At 39.4% G+C, this 19,208-nt stretch overlaps 2 protein-coding genes across 6 annotated transcripts in view; one reads left to right on the forward strand and one right to left on the reverse strand.

The window, feature by feature from the left end:
• Positions 1-19,208, reverse strand: part of inpp4b (inositol polyphosphate-4-phosphatase type II B) — a 765,675-nt gene that overhangs the window by 157,119 nt on the left and 589,348 nt on the right. The window lies entirely within an intron of this gene.
• LOC310724507 (putative E3 ubiquitin-protein ligase HERC3) overlaps positions 1-19,208 on the forward strand; it is a 44,432-nt gene that overhangs the window by 22,253 nt on the left and 2,971 nt on the right. For all 4 annotated transcript variants that reach the window (XM_083538616.1, XM_083538617.1, XM_083538615.1 and 1 more), the window contains exons 14-23: positions 840-1,003; positions 5,010-5,123; positions 5,430-5,453; positions 5,534-5,623; positions 5,742-5,912; positions 6,998-7,141; positions 12,256-12,422; positions 14,939-15,005; positions 16,343-16,425; positions 18,198-18,381. In XM_083538616.1, coding sequence (XP_083394742.1) covers positions 840-1,003; positions 5,010-5,123; positions 5,430-5,453; positions 5,534-5,623; positions 5,742-5,912; positions 6,998-7,141; positions 12,256-12,422; positions 14,939-15,005; positions 16,343-16,425; positions 18,198-18,381 — 1,208 coding nt within the window. The remainder of the gene's footprint in view (positions 1-839; positions 1,004-5,009; positions 5,124-5,429; positions 5,454-5,533; positions 5,624-5,741; positions 5,913-6,997; positions 7,142-12,255; positions 12,423-14,938; positions 15,006-16,342; positions 16,426-18,197; positions 18,382-19,208) is intronic.

Genomic DNA, 19,208 nt, shown 5'->3' on the forward strand with positions numbered 1-19,208 from the left:
TTCTTCCATGTGTTCTTTCTTAAAAAAAAATTTTTTTCTTTCACATTTTTCTGTTTCTCTTTTTTGTATTTTTTTACTTCGCTCTTTGGCACTTTCTTTCCTCTTTTACCCATTACTTTTGCTCTTTTTGTTCTTTCTTTCTATTTTTTTTTTTTTTTTCTTTCATGTTTTCTTTCTTTGTTTTTTTTTTTTTTGTCTGTCTTACTTTTTTTGTTTTTCTTTGTAGTTTGAGCTGCATTTTTGCTATTGCTTTCTTTCTGTCTCTCTGTTTTTCTCTTTATGTCTTTTTGTCTGTCTTTTGAGATAAATTGCACATACACTTATTGTCAAGGTAGTAAAGACTGTTTATTAAAATGGATCTTCAGTCTCGGTAGCTTTATTCAGACCGTGTGTAAACGTACTGTATGTAATCAAATATCCTGCATGAGCTGCATTTAAATGTGTGAAATTGTATTATAAAGATCAAATAAAAATGTATTCCCGTATGTCAGATTGCACTCGTAATCCTCTTTCCCAGTGTAGACAGACGATAGATAAGGCGACGTGACCCAAAGTATGCCATAAGCTCTTGCAATTCGTTTTGTGATTGCAGGAAGTTGTTAAAAATTCTCTGGCGCACCGGCAGCTAAATACGGCAATATCTTATAATGAACGTCTGATGTCTCTGAGATGTCTGTGTGGACAAGACTAAATTTCTCAGACCAGCCTGGAAAAGAAATCTGAACTATTTGTTAAAGTGTGGATGGACTCACCAAAGCACGAGTCCAGACAGTTTTACTGGTAAACTGAATGCTGATGATGGCAAGTGAAAGTTATTTTTTTTCCCCTTTTGTCTGTAGATAACTGGTGGTCACTGCTGGACGGTGAGGTCTTCTCCAGGTTGGTAGAGATGTATAAGAGCATTGTGGTGTTCCTGCTTACCGGTGGCAAGGCCCTGCTCATTCCTGTCTTTCTGGAGAGCTACATCAGCGCTACGCTGAAACTGCTAGAGAAACTACACAAGGTAAACCCTTTCATGTTCAACTGTTATGTCATACTTCCTGGAAATTCCTGGAAGCATCTCAGAGGCTTCACTGATATATTTACAAGCGCAACACAGATCTTTCCTCTGCCATTAAACACAGAGGTACAGCGTCTGTCAGATCTATGGAAACTTCTAGTCTTTTATTGTTTTTGAGAGACACATGCATGTTCTTTTTGTTTCTATGCAATATAAAATGTATTTATTTTAATAAAAAAATACCTTTGCATGGGGATGGGGGGGGTGTTTTCTAACATCTCTACCGTTCTCCATCTCAATAAGTTGTTCTGTTAGAGTCGATCACATTTTGGACTCATTCGTCGACAGAACTTTCTTCCACTCATTCACTGTCCAGTGTGGGTGCTTTTTTTTCCTTTTTTCTTTTATCTAGTTTGTTGCATAGAAACATGTTTCAAAATTCATTAAAGGCCAAATGTTTCTGGACCGGCATTATTATAGATATATTTAAAATTAAATCAAATTTTATTTGCCCATACACATTCATACAAAGTACGACATATAATGCATTTTTACATCCATCCACTATGCAAATAGAAATAAAATAAAATATTATAAATAATAATTAATAAAAGTATAACATGTAATGATAAAAATAGGAATAAAAATGTGTGTGTATATATATATATATATATATATATATATATATATATATATATATATATATATATATATATATATGTGTGTGTGTGTGTGTATATGTGTGTGTATATATGTATATGTGTATATATGTATGTATGTGTGTGTGTGTGTGTGTGTGTGTGTGTGTGTGTGTGTGTGTGTGTGTGTGTGTGTGTATATATATATATATATATATATATATATATATACACACACATATACACACATACAGTGAGGAAAATAAGTATTTGAACACTCTGCTATTTTGCAAGTTCTCCCACTTAGAAATCATGGAGGGGTCTGAAATTGTCATCATAGGTGCATGTCCACTGTGAGAGACATATTCAAAAAAATAATAATCCTGTAATCACAATGTATGATTTTTGAACTATTTATTTGTATGATACAGCTGCAAATAAGTATTTGAACACCTGAGAAAGTCAATGTTAATATTTGGTACAGTAGCCTTTGTTTGCAATTACAGAGGTCAAATGTTTCCTGTAGTTTTTCACCAGGTTTGCACACACTGCAGGAGGGATTTTGGCCCACTCCTCCACACAGATCTTCTCTAGATCAGTCAGGTTTCTGGCCTGTGGCTGAGAAACACGGACTTTGAGCTCCCTCCAAAGAGTCTCTATTGGGTTTAGGTCTGGAGACTGGCTAGGCCACACCAGAACCTTGATATGCTTCTTACAGAGCCACTCCTTGGTTATCCTGGCTGTGTGCTTCGGGTCATTGTCATGTTGGAAGACCCAGCCTCGACCCATCTTCAATGCTCTAACTGAGGGAAGGAGGTTGTTCCCCAGAATCTCGCAATACATGGCTCCGGTCATCCTCTCCTTAATACAGTGCAGTCGTCCTGTCCCATGTGCAGAAAAACACCCCCAAAGCATGATGCTACCACCCCCATGCTTCACAGTAGGGATGGTGTTCTTGGGATGGTACTCATCATTCTTCTTCCTCCAAACACGTTTAGTGGAATTATGACCCAAAAGTTCTATTTTGGTCTCATCTGACCACATGACTTTCTCCCATGACTCCTCTGGATTATCCAAATGGTCATTGGCAAACTTAAGACGTGCCTGGACATGTGCTGGTTTAAGCAGGGGAACCTTCCGTGCCATGCATGATTTCAAACCATGACGTCTTGGTGTATTACCAACAGTAACCTTGAAACGGTGGTCCCAGCTCTTTTCAGGTCATTGACCAGCTCCTCCCGTGTAGTTCTGGGCTGATTTCTCACTTTCCTTAGAATCATTGAGACCCCACGAGGTGAGATCTTGCATGGAGCCCCAGTCCGAGGGAGATTGACAGTCATGTTTAGCTTCTTCCATTTTCTAATGATTGCTCCAACAGTGGACCTTTTTTCACCAAGCTGCTTGGCAATTTCCCCGTAGCCCTTTCCAGCCTTGTGGAGGTGTACAATTTTGTCTCTAGTGTCTTTGGACAGCTCTTTGGTCTTGGCCATATTAGTAGTTGGATTCTTACTGATTGTATGGGGTGGACAGGTGTCTTTATGCAGCTAACAACCTCAAACAGGTGCATCTAATTTAGGATAATAAATGTAGTGGAGGTGGACATTTTAAAGGCAGACTAACAGGTCTTTGAGGGTCAGAATTCTAGCTGATAGACAGGTGTTCAAATACTTATTTGCAGCTGTATCATACAAATAAATTGTTAAAAAATCATACATTGTGATTTCTGGATTTTTTTTTTTAGATTATGTCTCTCACAGTGGACATGCACCTACGATGACAATTTCAGACCCCTCCATGATTTCTAAGTGGGAGAACTTGCAAAATAGCAGGGTGTTCAAATACTTATTTTCCTCACTGTATATATATATATATATGCTTCCTATATATATAAAATGACAAAAAATGTATATGCAAGAATAAGATAAAAGGAATGGGTATATTTTTGACACTTGGACATTGACAGTCTAGATTTAACGTGTCGCCGTGTGATTGTCAAATGTTCACTGACCAAGTGATTGCCACTAATGCATTCACTATTTGCTGTCCAGTCACACGCAGTACAAAGGCAAGGAGCTGGTCAGCACATGCTTTGTGAGTGTCTATGATAATAAGTGTCTCTTTAGTCTGAAATCCAACTCGCTCAACATTTCGGAAGCGAATCCCAGGTGCACTTTCCTGCAGGGAATGTGCATTCATGTATTTTTTAGACACAAAGCACCTCATGTAGCTGGAACTGTTTCCAGAGCTGCTGCCTAATCGCAAGCAGTTCCACGTGGTTGCCCCTTGACTGGGAACATGACTTTAACCAAAGATGAAATACAACCATGTAGCAGTGATTCCAAAGGGATTTGGGGGGGCCAGTAGTTTCTGACAGCAACCTCTCATTTGTACGTGGACTCAAGCAGTGAGGAGGAAATGTTGTCAAGAAACACAAACCACATGTTTATATTAATGCCTTCTGTTTATTATTGAAACAGTATCGTGTCTGTAGTAACGGGAGCTTGTGTTGTGGATGCTCCACTTTATTCCGAAAGCTGGTCCCTGAGCTATGATGGTTCAACTTACGATTTTTAGGGCTCAGTGGGCAAATGCTCCACCCTCCAGTGGCGAACCGACGCTCATCCACGACGCTCATATTGTGTTGGTCTTCCCTTTGCAGCCAAAACACCCTTTGAGCATCAACAGCATTAACTTCTTCAGCAATTTGAGCTACAGGAGCTTGTCTGTTGGATCAGACCACACGGACTAGCCTTCGCTCCCCGCTTACATCAATGATCCTCAGCCGCCCACGACCCTGTCGCCGGTTTACCACTGTTCCTTCCTTGGACCACTTTTGATAGATACTGACCACTGCAGACCAGGAACATCTCACAAGAACTGCAGTTTTATGGAGATGCTCTGACCCAGTCGTCTAGCCATCACAAATTGGCCCTCGTCAAACTCACACTAATCCTTACGCTTGATCGATATATATATATTGTAATACAACATTTCTACAATTTAAATAACACCCTTGGCTGAATGAGTACAAATTTCCACAACCAAAAGTAGTTCCCAAAAGGGTGGATATTATTATAACATCTACGCTCTATTAACAAAAGTTTGTAGACACTAGATCATAAGATTCCTATGTGCTTTTTGAACATTCTAACCTTCACTCTAACACACAAGGGTGTTAGTAGAGTCAGGTACTGACGTAGGTGAGGTGAGGAGGCCTGGGGTGCAGTCACTGTTCACATTCTTCCCAAAGGTGTTCAGTAGTAGAGATCAGAGCTCGATAGCAGGAGATCTCCCACACCAACCCATGTAAAGCAGATCTTCATGGAACTGGATAATTTATTATAAATGCTAATTATTATCTGTTGGTGTAGGTGAACCAGAAAACCCACCGTGTGGAGTACAACTGCTTCTACATCCCTGACATCACCAGCCTGGTGGACATCCAGGAAGACTACCTCAAATGGTTCCTAAGCAAAGCTGAGATTGTGAGTCCTCCCTTCTTCCCTCTTACTCATTCTATTTGTGGTATTTCTACCGTTCCCGCTGATGTTAGACTGCTCAAAGTAATGTTACACCAGTCTAGGGAAGATTAGGCCACTCTTCTTTATATCCTGTCCTTCAGTAGCCAGTTTCCTCCCACAGAATTTATTTAAATTGTGTGAACCAGTTTTGCTCGTGAATTAGGGAACTACATAAAAACATAGAGCATCAAGAATAAAATTACAAGCAAAAATTGGAATGAAAGTAGCGAAACAATGTAACCACATCCTGTTACTTCATTTATTTGACAGAAAATGCGATCTCCTCCAGCACAGGTATGTTGATGCACAGCATTTCTGTAGTACAATTTGGAAACGAGGAAAGGACCGAGTTACTGAAAGCGGTTTATTTTCAGAATTCGGTTACCTTGTGCGCCTATCCGTTCATATTAAACGCTCAAGCTAAGACGACCATGTTGCAGACTGACGCCGAACTACAGATGCAGGTATTTTGGGATTTGCCTCGTTGCATTTTTAGAGCTAAAACAGCAAAGATTTGCACTGAGAAGTGATTCAGCATGAGCATTAACGAAAATCACGTAATGCCTTTGTTAAATCCGTAAGATGGCGGTGAGTGGCGCCAACCTGCACAACGTGTTCATGCTGTTAACCCTGGAACCCTTGCTGGCACAAAACCCGTTTCTCGTCCTGCACGTACGGAGGGATCATCTGGTCAGTGACGCGCTGCGCGAGCTCACCATCTACAACGACGTGGACTTGAAGAAGCCCCTAAAGGTTCCATATTATAAACTGTAGCTTTTTGGTGACCCATTTTACATAAACCTCGTACAGTCAATGATCTATTACAAGATTATGATAACTGATCACTTGAAAGTCCATTGGTTACAATATAAATATTTTTTATCACTATTATATATGTATTTTTACAGTGGAGCCCCGGTGTACGAGTAGCTTGTAGTATATGAATATCGGTGTACGAGCGGTTTTACTAGTAAAAATCTTTGTAGGAGTACGAACATATTTGGGGAAGACGAGCATTTCTTTTGACGCGTTCGGTTCCAGTCACACATTCATGCTCAGTCGCTTCATAGGCCTTGTTCTTAGTGCGTTCTTATCGTTCTCTTGTGTGACTATTATGCTTTTTGTGTGTTTTTTTGTTTTATTTCACTATAAATTTAGCATCATGCGTCCCAAGAAGTGTAGTGATAGCACTGGAAAGAAGGTTGTAAAATGAATTACCATTGAAATACAACAACATTTTTAGAAAACCACAAACATGGAATAAGCGCACGAGATTATCTCCAATATGGCATAGTTTAAAGTTCAATCACAAAGAACAAATAGTTCTTTATTTCTTGTTTAGAACTTATTACTTTTTATGTTTATACTTTGTTACAAGTCTATTTGTGTGTTAAATTAGGCATAAAACATTTTTTAAAAGGCTAAAATAATCGATCGCATAAGATCTAGGAACGGATTCATTGCTTTTACTTTAATTCTTATGGGAAAATTAACATACAAGCATATGGGAACACGAGCGCTTTTCAGGAACGAATTAATCTCGTTCACCGGGGTTTCACTGTGTATGTATATGTACAAATACAAACACACACACACACACACACACACACACGCAATATAACTCCTTTGTTCTTTTACTCCAATCTGTGATGTAAAAACAGACATTAGCCAGATTTCAGTAACATCTCATACATGCAGGATGACCTGAGATTATAGAGCAACCTTATTTATTTATTTATTTATTTTTTAATTCAGGGGGGCTGAATTCTTCCCAACGTTATATATACCCCCCCCCCAAAAAAAAATAAAATAAAATAAAATAAAAAATCTTTCTCTAGGTGATTTTTGATGGAGAGGAGGCAGTGGATGCAGGAGGAGTAACCAAAGAATTCTTCTTGCTGCTGCTTAAAGAGCTAATGGATCCAGTCTATGGCATGTTCACTCATTACCCAGAATCCAACCTGCTCTGGTTCTCTGATAAAGTGAGTCAAAACAAAACGATCTCTGCAAAGTAAATCGGCATAAACCTGCGTGGGCAGGTGATAATTGTTCCTGATGCCATGTGATGCAGCCGTATTAAGTTGAGATTTATCTTTGATTTATGACCTTGATGGAACTCTGTGTACATTAGATATCAGATTTGGTGCATGTTTGTGGCTTGAGGATGCAATAATAATGGTTTAATCATTATCAGTGTACGGACTGGAAGCTCAATAAGGAAACGTTTAACGAATGTTTCACTTTGTATTTATTGACTGTTCTCAGTTCCTGATGGGTTCTAAATCAGTGGCTCATTAAAGGAAGGTGCACTTAAAGGTTAAATCAGTTAGACATGAAGATCAAATGTTAGTTAATAGCTGAGAGATAAGCGTAAAAAGGTTTCTTATTGGAGATACGAGTTCTACAAGCACCATAGTCGAGTAGTCAAATAATCTGATTTGTTTTTATATGTGTGTATATATATAATATATACACACACACACACACACACACACACACACACACACACACACACGCCGTATTTTTCGGACTATAAGCCGCTACTTTTTTCCCACGTTTTGAACCCCGGGAAGACAGTGAACAATGACTTTCTTGGTAGGCTACTGTTTAGATACAAGCCGTTGTAGCGTGTTGAGTCTGGGTGAAGGGAGAGCTCGCTAACTCCAGTTGCAAATGAAATCATATAAGCACAGACAGGTTTCCAAAACTTGTGCTTTTTTATTTTTCTTGGCAACAGCGTTATGGGTTAGTCAAAGAAACTTAGAAATAAGCATCAGAAAATAATGAGCACATAATCCTCAGTCGCACACACACACACACACACACACACACACACACACACACACACGCAGTAATACCGGAAGAATGCAGTGACGTGCTGTTCCCAAAATGCTGCTCTGCTCTTAAAGGAGCCACAACATATTTCACCCGTTACACCGTGTAACAGACACTGTCTTTTGTTAAAGCCTGTGTAAAGTTCATTAGTTTTAGTGTAGACCTGCGGCTTTTACACAGTTGTGGCTTATTGTTAAAAAATAAAAATATCCGTAAAATTCAGTGGGTGCGGCTTATACTTTTATATTTATATATATATATATATATATATATATATATATATATATATATATATATACACGCAGTGTGAAAAATAAGTATTTGAACACCCTGCTATTTTGCAAGTTCTCCCACTTAGAAATCATGGAGGGGTCTGAAATTGTCATCGTAGGTGCATGTCCACTATGAGAGACATAATCTAAAAAAAAAAAAAACAGAAATCACAATGTATGATTTTTTAACTATTTATTTGTATGATACAGCTGCAAATAAGTATTTGAACACCTGAGAAAGTCAATGTTAATATTTGGTACAGTAGCCTTTGTTTGCATTTACAGAGGTCAAACGTTTCCTGTAGTTTTTCACCAGGTTTGCACACACTGCAGGAGGGATTTTGGCCCACTCCTCCACACAGATCTTCTCTAGATCAGTGGGGTTTCTGGCCTGTCACTGAGAAACACAGAGTTTGAGCTCCCTCCAAAGATTCTCCATTGGGTTTAGGTCTGGAGACTGGCTAGGCCATGCCAGAACCTTGATATGCTTCTTACAGAGCCACTTCTTGGTTATCCTGGCTGTGTACTTTTGGTCATTGTCATGTTGGAAGACCCAGCCTCGACCCATCTTCAATGCTCTAACTGAGGGAAGGAGGTTTGGCAATACATGGCCCCGGTCATTCTCTCCTTAATACAGTGCAGTCGCCCTGTCCCATGTGCAGAAAAACACCCCCAAAGCATGATGCTACCACCCCATGCTTCACAATAGGGATGGTGTTCTTGGGATGGTACTCATCATTCTTCTTCCTCCAAACACGTTTAGTGGAATTATGACCCAAAAGTTCTATTTTGGTCTCATCTGACCACATGACTTTCTCCCATGACTCCTCTGGATCATCCAAATGGTCACTGGCAAACTTAAGACGTGCCTGGACATGTGCTGGTTTAAGCAGGGGAACCTTCTGTGCCATGCATGATTTCAAACCATGACGTCTTAGTGTATTACCAACAGTAACCCTGGAAACGGTGGTCCCAGCTCTTTTCAGGTCATTGACCAGCTCCTCCCGTGTAGTTCTGGGCTGATTTCTCACCTTCCTTAGGATCATTGAGACCCCACGAGGTGAGATCTTGCATGGAGCCCCAGTCCGAGGGAGATTGACAGTCATGTTTAGCTTCTTCCATTTTCTAATGATTGCTCCAACAGTGGACCTTTTTTCACCAAGCTGCTTGGCAATTTCCCCGTAGCCCTTTCCAGCCTTGTGGAGGTGTACAATTTTGTCTCTAGTGTCTTTGGACAGCTCTTTGGTCTTGGCCATGTTAGTAGTTGGATTCTTACTGATTGTATGGGGTGGACAGGTGTCTTTATGCAGCTAACGACCTCAAACAGGTGCATCTAATTTAGGATAATAAATGTAGTGGAGGTGGACATTTTAAAGGCAGACTAACAGGTCTTTGAGGGTCAGAATTCTAGCTGATAGACAGGTGTTCAAATACTTATTTGCAGCTGTATCATACAAATAAATTGTTTAAAAATCATATATTGTGATTTCTGGATTTTTTTTTTTAGATTATGTCTCTCATAGTGGACATGCACCTACGATGACAATTTCAGACCCTTCCATGATTTCTAAGTGGGAGAACTTGGAAAATAGCAGGGTGTTCAAATACTTATTTTCCTCACTGTGTGTATATATATATATATATATATATATATATATATGACACATTTGTTATACATCTCAAATGGAAATCCAGGTTCCTCTTTTTGGTAAAAAGGAATAAATACTGATCTAAATGCATATTCTGGAATCAACTTTTGGAATCAACCTGGTCATTCCATTAAAATAATATATTGGTAAATATTCAACATATTTATTTACTAAAACCCTTAGTGTCTTTTGTTGTTACATGCTGTTGCTAAATTGGAAAAGCAAATGTTGACACACAAAACATCATCAGTGGCGTCTCACGTCACAGAGGATGTGGGTTTCGCGCGATGTAGTCCTTTTTTCCCGGTAGTGTGTTTTTACCATGCTGGATTTGTAAAAGCACATGGAAACCCTACACACTGCTGGTGTGTACAAAACAAAAGTATGTGCAATTGTAAGCGTACATCAGTTATAGGGTTACATGTGTTTTTTCCAAAGTGTCATAAGGTGACTTAAAAACAACCATTAGTCACTACTGTGCATTTCTTCTGCTTTTTGTGACTGGGAGAGGACATGACTTTCTATTGCCTTGCAGGCAGAGACAAAAGGTCAAGGATTTGTTTTCCTGTCAAAATTTGCAGTGATTCTTTTCTTATATTGAGCAGTTCATGAGGCAAAATTCACATGAAGGCATGTTTGTTGAGAGGTGGGAGGAAACTGGAGAATTTGGGGGCCTTTGAGATGTTGGATGACAACAACGCAATTCACCAAGCTATTAGCTATGTTACACTTCTCTTTTTAAATCTTTTGGAGAAATATTTTTATGTAGTTTTAAAAAGAAAAACACCCAGACAGTATTTCCAAAATTCCAGGATGGATAAGTTTTCTAAAGACAGCACCTTGGCTTGACAAATAAGTTATTATTTTTTCTTCATCTTTCCCTCTGTTTTTAGCTTCCGTACCACAATTAAACGGCACTCCAAAGTGGATAAATTCTGAAAAGGCTTTCCAAAACTATAATGCAATTTTAGGCGTCGTCACCATGTCATTTATATTTTGCATTTTTAGATGAAAACAACGTATACAAATGTATCCAGATTAGTGTAGACGTAGCCATAGTGTTCTGGATTGATCCTAGGCAATCATCTTCTTCTTCTTTCGGCTTCTCCCATTAGGGGTCGCCACAGCGGATCATCCGTTTCAACACTTACCAATCTGCCTCTTTTAAACCAACTATCTGCATGTCTTCCCTCGCCACATCCATTAACCTCCTCCTTGGTGTCCCCCTTTTTACTCCTGCCTGGTGGCTTCATCCTCAGCATTTATCATCATACCGTCACACTAACCAATAACTTTAGCAGCCCAACTAATCGATAACGGCATTCCTTGTCAACGAATATTATTATAGATTATTATAGATTTTTTCGATTAGTTGTTGCAGCTCTAATATCAGCGTTCTATAGCAACCCACTCAAGATCTTCCTTTCCAAACCATGCAAACCATATCTTCATGTAGCTCGCTTTGTGCACAGGGGGCATCGCCATGCTGGAACAGGTTTGGGTTTCAAAGTTCAAGCGAACGCACAGTTTTATTACTCCGCATTCAAAGACGTCCTATAAAGTTGTGTGCCTCTAGCTTTGTGGTAAAAGTTTGGAGAAGAGCCACATACAGCACTAACCCTAACCCTCATGTGTCCACAAATTTTTGGCAATATATGTTTTTGATAATAAAGGTAGGCTTTCAAACTAATATTTCCCCTAGTTAGCATAGCCTAATTATTACCCACCAACCAAAGAAATGTACAGTCAATATAACGTAAATGTTTTGACTTCAATAGCAATAACTATGAACAAATATCTTTGTTAGTAATAATGCTCTTTTCATAGGCGATATATCTCTTGAATTGTAATGCTCATTTGTCGGGACAGTGCATAACAAAATAATAATAAATGCAATACAAAATCGTACTAAAATTTCCACAATAACACTGGTAGCCTCTCCGGCCAAGGTCATTTTCTGTTACAGACTGACCTGGCTGTCCTGGCCAATAAAGAAAGGAAAAACTATGTGGCCCTCATGGAAAAAGTTTCTGTGTAGGGTTCCTTCAGATTTTCCGCTTTCCTTCCACTTTCCAAAAAACATACTGGCTGACGGATTGGCTAGTTAGTATAGAATTCGCACCTAGTTATAATAGAATGAGTCAATGAATAAATGATCTGGGGTCTGCTTTTCCATCCTGTGGCCTCTGTTCCTGTAATTGGAACCCTGCCGAGTGCTTTCTGAACAAGTGCTTATCAGTAGGCGCATAAACAAGAAGGCAGAGGACCCAGAGAAAAAGCACCGTAGCTTGTTTTAATGAAAATTGGTATTGATTTTTTTTACTGAACTTTGCACGGCAGTGTTTCGTCGAACACAACTGGTTCCACCTGATCGGGATCATCTGCGGCCTGGCTATCTACAACTCCACCGTGGTGGACCTGCACTTCCCTCTCGTGCTCTACAAGAAGCTTCTCGACGTTCCTCCTGTTCTGGATGATCTGAAGGAGCTGTCCCCTACTGAGGGCAGGTACCGTGGGGAACTGAAATTTCTTTTCTGGACATAATTGAATAGGGGCGTAACGATACACAAAATTGATGGTTAGGTATGTATTTCGGGTTTAGGTTACTGTTCGGTTAAATTTCGATACAGTTACGGAAATGCAAAACATAAAATTGCTTGTGGCTTCTTATAACACTGTTTATTATTATCAAAAGTTTTTATTTTTATTTTTATATATATATTATATATATATATATATATATATATATATATATATATATATATATATATATATATATATATATATATATATATATATATAAAATGTAATAAATGCAATACACTATCATTTTGATTAAATAAATAAATTATTAAATTAGCATAAATTATATATTTTACATTAGTTAGAGCTTATTTTGGTAATACACGTGTGTGTGTGTGTGTGTGTGTGTGTGTGTGTGTGTAAATAAAACTCCAAAGAATTCAAAGCGTTAGCCGCTAACCAGAAAGTGGCTAGCGGCTAACGCTAGCATTATGGATTCTTTAGTGTTTTCATGCGCTTTTTTTTTTTTTTTTTTTTTTTTTTTTTTTTAAATACCATTGTTGTGTATTTTCTCAAGTTTAATAATAATAATAAAAAAATATATACACTGACACTACACAACAGAGCAAGGCGGAGACTTCTTCTTCTTCTTCTTCTTCTTTCGGCTGCTCCCATTAGGGGTCGCCACAGCGGATCATCTGTCTCCATACCCTGTCCTCTAAATCTGCCTCTTTTACATCAACTACCTGCATGTCTTCCCTCACCACATCCATGAACCTCCTCCTTGGCCTTCCTCTTTTCCTCCTACCTGGTGGCTCCATCTTCAGCATTTTTCTACCAATATAATTCATGTCCCTTCTCTGCACATGTCCAAACCATCTCAATCTCGCCTCCCTCACCTTGTCACCAAAACATCCTACATGTGCTGTCCCTCTAATAAACTCATTTCTAATCTTGTCCATCCTCGTCACTCCCAACGAAAACCTCAACATCTTCGGGAGACTAAACACCACAAAATTTGTTCCTGAGGGAACTTGGATTTTAATTATGTTCAGCACGTAATAACACGTGCACCGGACCAAAAGCCCCGTATCGAAAAGGTCCGGTATGAATACCTGTACCGTTACACCAATATAATTTAATGATTTCAACCCATCTTTAGATTTGTTTATACAACGCTAGTTTTTATGTTTGGGTTTATATATTTTTTTCCCGGAAACAGAAAAATTACCACTGCCTTAAAAAGCCACATGTTGTAAATAACTGTTAAGATCTGAGTGGGATTCCATCCTGAACCTTCCGTGTTGATTTCGAGGTCCTTCTGGGTGAACACTTTAAACACATTTTCCATCCCGTTTTTTTTCCCTTCTGTTACGTAACCACCAGTCATTCTGAAAGGTTTAATTTGCATGCACCAGAAAACCCTGGATCAACAGGAGGACACGGGCCATCAACCACTAATTATTTCAAAATGTCAGGAAAAAAAGAATCCCCCTCATTGCCACGGAAGAGTCTGAATCAGGGTACACACTGGGAGATTTCGACGTTGTAAACCCATGGGCTAGCGAATGTTGCTTTTTGTTTGTTGTGTGTTTATTGGAGTTCAAACGCATAGCTCGTGTTTTATTGTGTGCTATTTGGCATCAGTTGTTTGAAGATACGACTCCACCAACGTACCTTTTAATTATTGCGTCAGCATTAATGTTTGTCTTTTATTAAGTAGGTGCTAGAAAGACACAAGCAGAGCTCCTTAGCTGCTGATTGACTGCACAAGTGTCTCCCCACTGTTAACGGATTAAGGGTTCCCAGCTGTTGCTTCATGTTCTAAAGGCTTTACATGAGCCATTCTTTGCTCATCCGAGCTCTAAAAAAAGGACGTTTCATACGCAAGACGCAAAACGTCGAAGCGGCGATTAGAGACGTGCCGCGTGCCGGGTAATGAAAAGCCACGGCCTGTTAGCACTCTTAATCCAGGTGCCGGGGGACTGGAAGCCTCAGCTGGTCTGGGTTCATTTAGACTAATACGGATGGATGCAGTGGTATATGCGCAAAAAAGAACCATGATACCTCTTTAAATGTGACGTTGTTTCCATGTGTAAGTACTGTCGGTGGCTCATGGGGACACGGTTCACTACAGAAACATGGCCTAAATTTAAAACGTCTACTATAATAATTCAATATACAAACAAACGTTTTTGGACACCTGATTATATATTTTATGTGCTTTTTGAACATCCAGTCCTCCTTTTGCTGTTCTAATAACCTTCACACTTTGGAACAGTTTTGGCTGTAACTTTAATGCTACTGCATCCAGAGACATCCTATTTCGGGGTTTGGGGAAGAACCACATATAGATGGAAAAATCAAGCATCCTGATACTTTTGTTCATATAGTGTAGGTCTTTTATAACTCCTAATGTTTTTGCTTGATTTGTAGCCGTATTCATCAGTCAGACAGACACAGTGCTCAAAGTCTCAGTATAAATCTGTTTAAATTGCAGGAGTCTTCAGCAGCTTTTGGACTATGAGGAGGATGACATGGAGGACACCTTCTGTCTCAACTTTGCTGTGAGTTTTAATTATTACAATGATGAACAAATTAGAAGAACAAAGATCGGATGAAATTTTCACCAGATGACATGAATTTTTCACCAGATGCTGGTCCATAAATTGTGTATTTATTTTAAATGACACAAGGGGGGAAAGTATTGAACACATGAAGAAAGGGAAGTGCAAAAAAGGCATGAAAACCCAAGACTGAGGACAACCTGTCCAAGAGCATTAATTACTAAAACCATGTCCTGTAGTCTGATAAGACTAAGATATTAACTTATGTGGCTCAGATGGTTTCCAGCATGTGTGGCGACACCCTGTTGAGGAGTAACTAGAAAATTGTTTACCCACAGTAAAGCATGGTGGTGGTAGCATCATGGTCTGGGGCTGCATGAGTGCTGCTGATACTGGGGCGCTGTGGTTCATTGAGGGGAAACATGGATTCCAACATGTTCTGTAGCAGAACATGATGCTGTTAATTCAAAAACCGGGCTGACAGTTTTCCAACATAATAACTAGGTTTCCAGACCTGAACCCTATTGAGCACCTGTGGGGCTCATAAAATAGAAGGTGCAGAAGCGCCATGTGTCTAACATCCAACAGCTCCGTGATGTCATTATGGAGGAGTGAAAGAGGATCCCAGCAACAACCTGTGCAGCTTTGATGAATTCCATACCAAGGAGGATTAAGGCAGTGCTGATATCAATAGTGCTCACACGTAATATAGACACTAACCCTAACCCTAGTTTTGACATGTTTACTGAGGGTGTACTCACTTTTGTTGACAGCAGTTTTGACAATATTGGCTGTATGTTGTTATTTTCAGAGGTAAATCTGTAAGGATATACAAGCTGCCCATTGACTACTCTAAAATATATCCAAGCTTAATTTCTGTAGTACCGTCCCTTGAGAATATATACTGGTTGCTGAAATATGAGTGTGTACTCAAATTTTTTATTGTATATTGACTCATATATGTAAACGAGTAGAGAGTAAAAGTTGCTTGTATCTTTGATACTTTTGAAAGTAGCGAAAAAAATCATTGTACTAAAAGTACATTTACTCAATTACTTTCGACACTGAATATTAATATATTTTGTAATAAGGACCCTCCCTCCCTCACTAAGAGCACAGGGAATATTGCTCTCTTGGTGCCCCGTCCACAGACACGTGTACTTCCTCAGGATGCTCACAGAGATCATAGGACGTTTTTGAGCCACTGAAGGGAAAAGTTATCCTATGCGGTTGGCTGATTCTGACTTCGGGGAAGGAGCACATGTAGATGTAATGGTCAGGTGTCCGCAGATGTTTGGGCAGCATAGTGGAACAAAAAGCTATGCGTTTCTTTACAGATTAGCCGCGAGTATTACGGAGTAACGGAGGTGAAAGAGCTCGTCCCTGGAGGAGAGAACAAGACGGTGGACAAGTCCAACAGGTGTGTTACTCCGGCTGAACACACGCTGTTCACTCTTATTTACTGTACTGAAGTATTTAAAAGAGGTCACAATGTTCCTAATTGTGCCCCAGATTTGTGTGTGTGTGTGTGTGTAAGTAAGTAAGTAAGTAATACTGTCCTGAGAGAGAGAGGGAGAGCGAGCAAAAGCGCACTGTCCTCTGGGACAATGCGCTGTGGGGGGAGAGAGAGAGAGAGAGAGGTGGGGAGAGAGAGAGAGAGAGAGAGAGAAAGAGAAAGAGAACTGTCCTCTGGGACAATGCTCTGTGGGTTTAGAGAGAGAGAGAGTGTGTGTGTGTGTGTGTGTGTGTACTGTCCTCTGGGACAATGCTCTGTGGGTTTAGAGAGAGAGTGTGTGTTTGTATGTCTTCAGGAAAAACGTCTGTCTGCAGACCCATTAAATATTAAAGCTCAACATTCTGTCTCTTTCTCTTTCACACACGAAGAAATTCACACACACATTCCATTAGGCTTCAGGCCTAAACCCACAGAGCATCGCACCGGAGAAAGTCGGGGAAAAACAAACAAAAAAAAAAAAAAAACAGAAACGCACACACACACACTTATACATTCTGCCAAAATGAAATGGATCCACTGGCAGTATCACAAAGCAGCCATTTTAATATCAGACTTGCAGCAGCTTTTCAGAACATGGAGTTCTGCCACATAGTTTCTGCACTAGAGCTGACATCAGCTGGCAGAAATCATCAGTGTGCAGCAGGCAGGAAGGACAGCGATACACTTCATAATCACAATAAGAGACTTGTTCATTGCAAAAACTTTGTTTGGTACGTATTAATGTTGATTTACTCAATACAAATTATATATATATATATTTTTTAACCCAGTATTCGCTACCTGTATGCACATTGCAGAGGTTATAACATTTGTATAATGCATTTCACTGTTCATGGACGGAGGGACGGACGGATTTAAAAAATGAATAGCTGGATGCATAGATTGATAGATTGATTTATGATGGATAGGTGAAAAAATTAAAAAATTAATGTATAGATAGACATATATAGAGATAGATAGATGGATGGATAGATAGATGCAATGATAGATAGATGGATGCGCAGATGGATAGATAGATAAAATAGTGTGTGTGTGTGTGTGTGTGTGTATGTTACTCCCTCCGGGCAAGATGTACACACTTCTTAAGTGAGCAAAGCGTCTGTATCTCTTGCCACAAGGCCGCCTGACCCAGATATCTGTCAGTGAAATTAGGCAGGGAGCCAAACATTGTGTGTAGGAGTAAACCTTGTTTTCTACACGCACACACACACACACACACACACACACACACACACACAGCAGACGTGATGCTACCATCTGATCCTTTGAAAAGAGATTATAATCCATAATTCAATTTGGAAGCTTTTCAGGATCCATATCACACGCCTGATGGACTCCAGATCTTGCAGACTTCAACTGGCTGGATGTAACACACACACACACACACACACACACACACACACACGTATATCGCTGTTATTACACAGATAACAAAATTTACTAACCGAGAATTTATTCGCATGTATGACCTGTTCATACTTGTAAGTGAGACAGAGCTGAAATTTTACTGGAAGGCATGTTAGTGTTTATTATGTGGTGTGTGTGTGTGTGTGTGTGTGTGTGTGTGTGTGTGTGTGTGTGTGTGTGTGTGTGTGTGAGGGCAGGGCAGGGCAGGGCATTTTTACAATCTCTGTTTCCTAATAGAGTAAGTAGGCGTGTGTGTGTCTGTGTTTTAGAGAGGAGTTTGTGCACGCCTATCTGCAGTACGTGTTTACCGAGTCGGTGCGAGAGCTCTACTCTGCATTTGCCAGCGGTTTCCTGAAGGTGTGTGGAGGCCGAATCCTCTCCCTGTTCCAGCCCTCTGAGCTCATGGCCATGGTGGTGGGCAACAGCAGCTACAACTGGGAGGAGCTGGAGAAGGTGACAGATGAACAGCCGACACACACACACACACACACACACACACACACACACACACACACACACACACACACACACACACACACACACAGAAGGAGCTTGAGTAACAAAGCATATACTGGTACATTACAGCTTTCCTCCAGACAATCTGTATAAAGGAACACTAATATATATATATATATATATATATATATATATATATATATATATATATATATATATATATATATATATATATATATAATTACTAATAAATACTAATATGAATTATTATTATTATTATTACTTCTACTATTAATATGCACAGGTCTGGAGCTCTGACACAACCTGTAACCTGCAAGAGTAGAAGAAGAAAAAGAAAGACAGAAAAAATAAATAAGAAATGGAGAGAAAAGGAAACAGCTGGAGAAAGAAAGATAAGAGGAAAAGAAGGGTGGAAAGAAACAGACTAAAAAAGATAGAGGGAAAAGAAGAGGAGATGAAAAAGGAAATAGATGAAGAGAAAAGGAAAGCAGAAGGTAAAAAGCAACAAAGGGAAGAAGGCAAGTAAAGGACAGACAAATAGAGAGGTAAAAAAAAAAAAAAAGAGAATGAAATGTGAAGAAAACGCTAAGAGAAAAAACTGAAATAGAATGAAAGGTATAGAAAAGAGAGAGGAACGTTTTGCTGTAGTATATGAACAGATTTATGAATGAATGTGCTGTGTAGAGAGTAGCGTTCCACCGATAGTGGATTTTACAGATAGATAGGTTGGAAACTTGGTTGGAAGCTGACAATACGATTAATCAACCAAAATTTTTTAAAAGGGTTACTGGATTAAAAACACA

The sequence above is a fragment of the Silurus aristotelis genome (genome assembly GCF_946808225.1).
Source record: "Silurus aristotelis genome assembly, chromosome: 4".
Lineage (NCBI taxonomy): Eukaryota > Metazoa > Chordata > Actinopteri > Siluriformes > Siluridae > Silurus > Silurus aristotelis.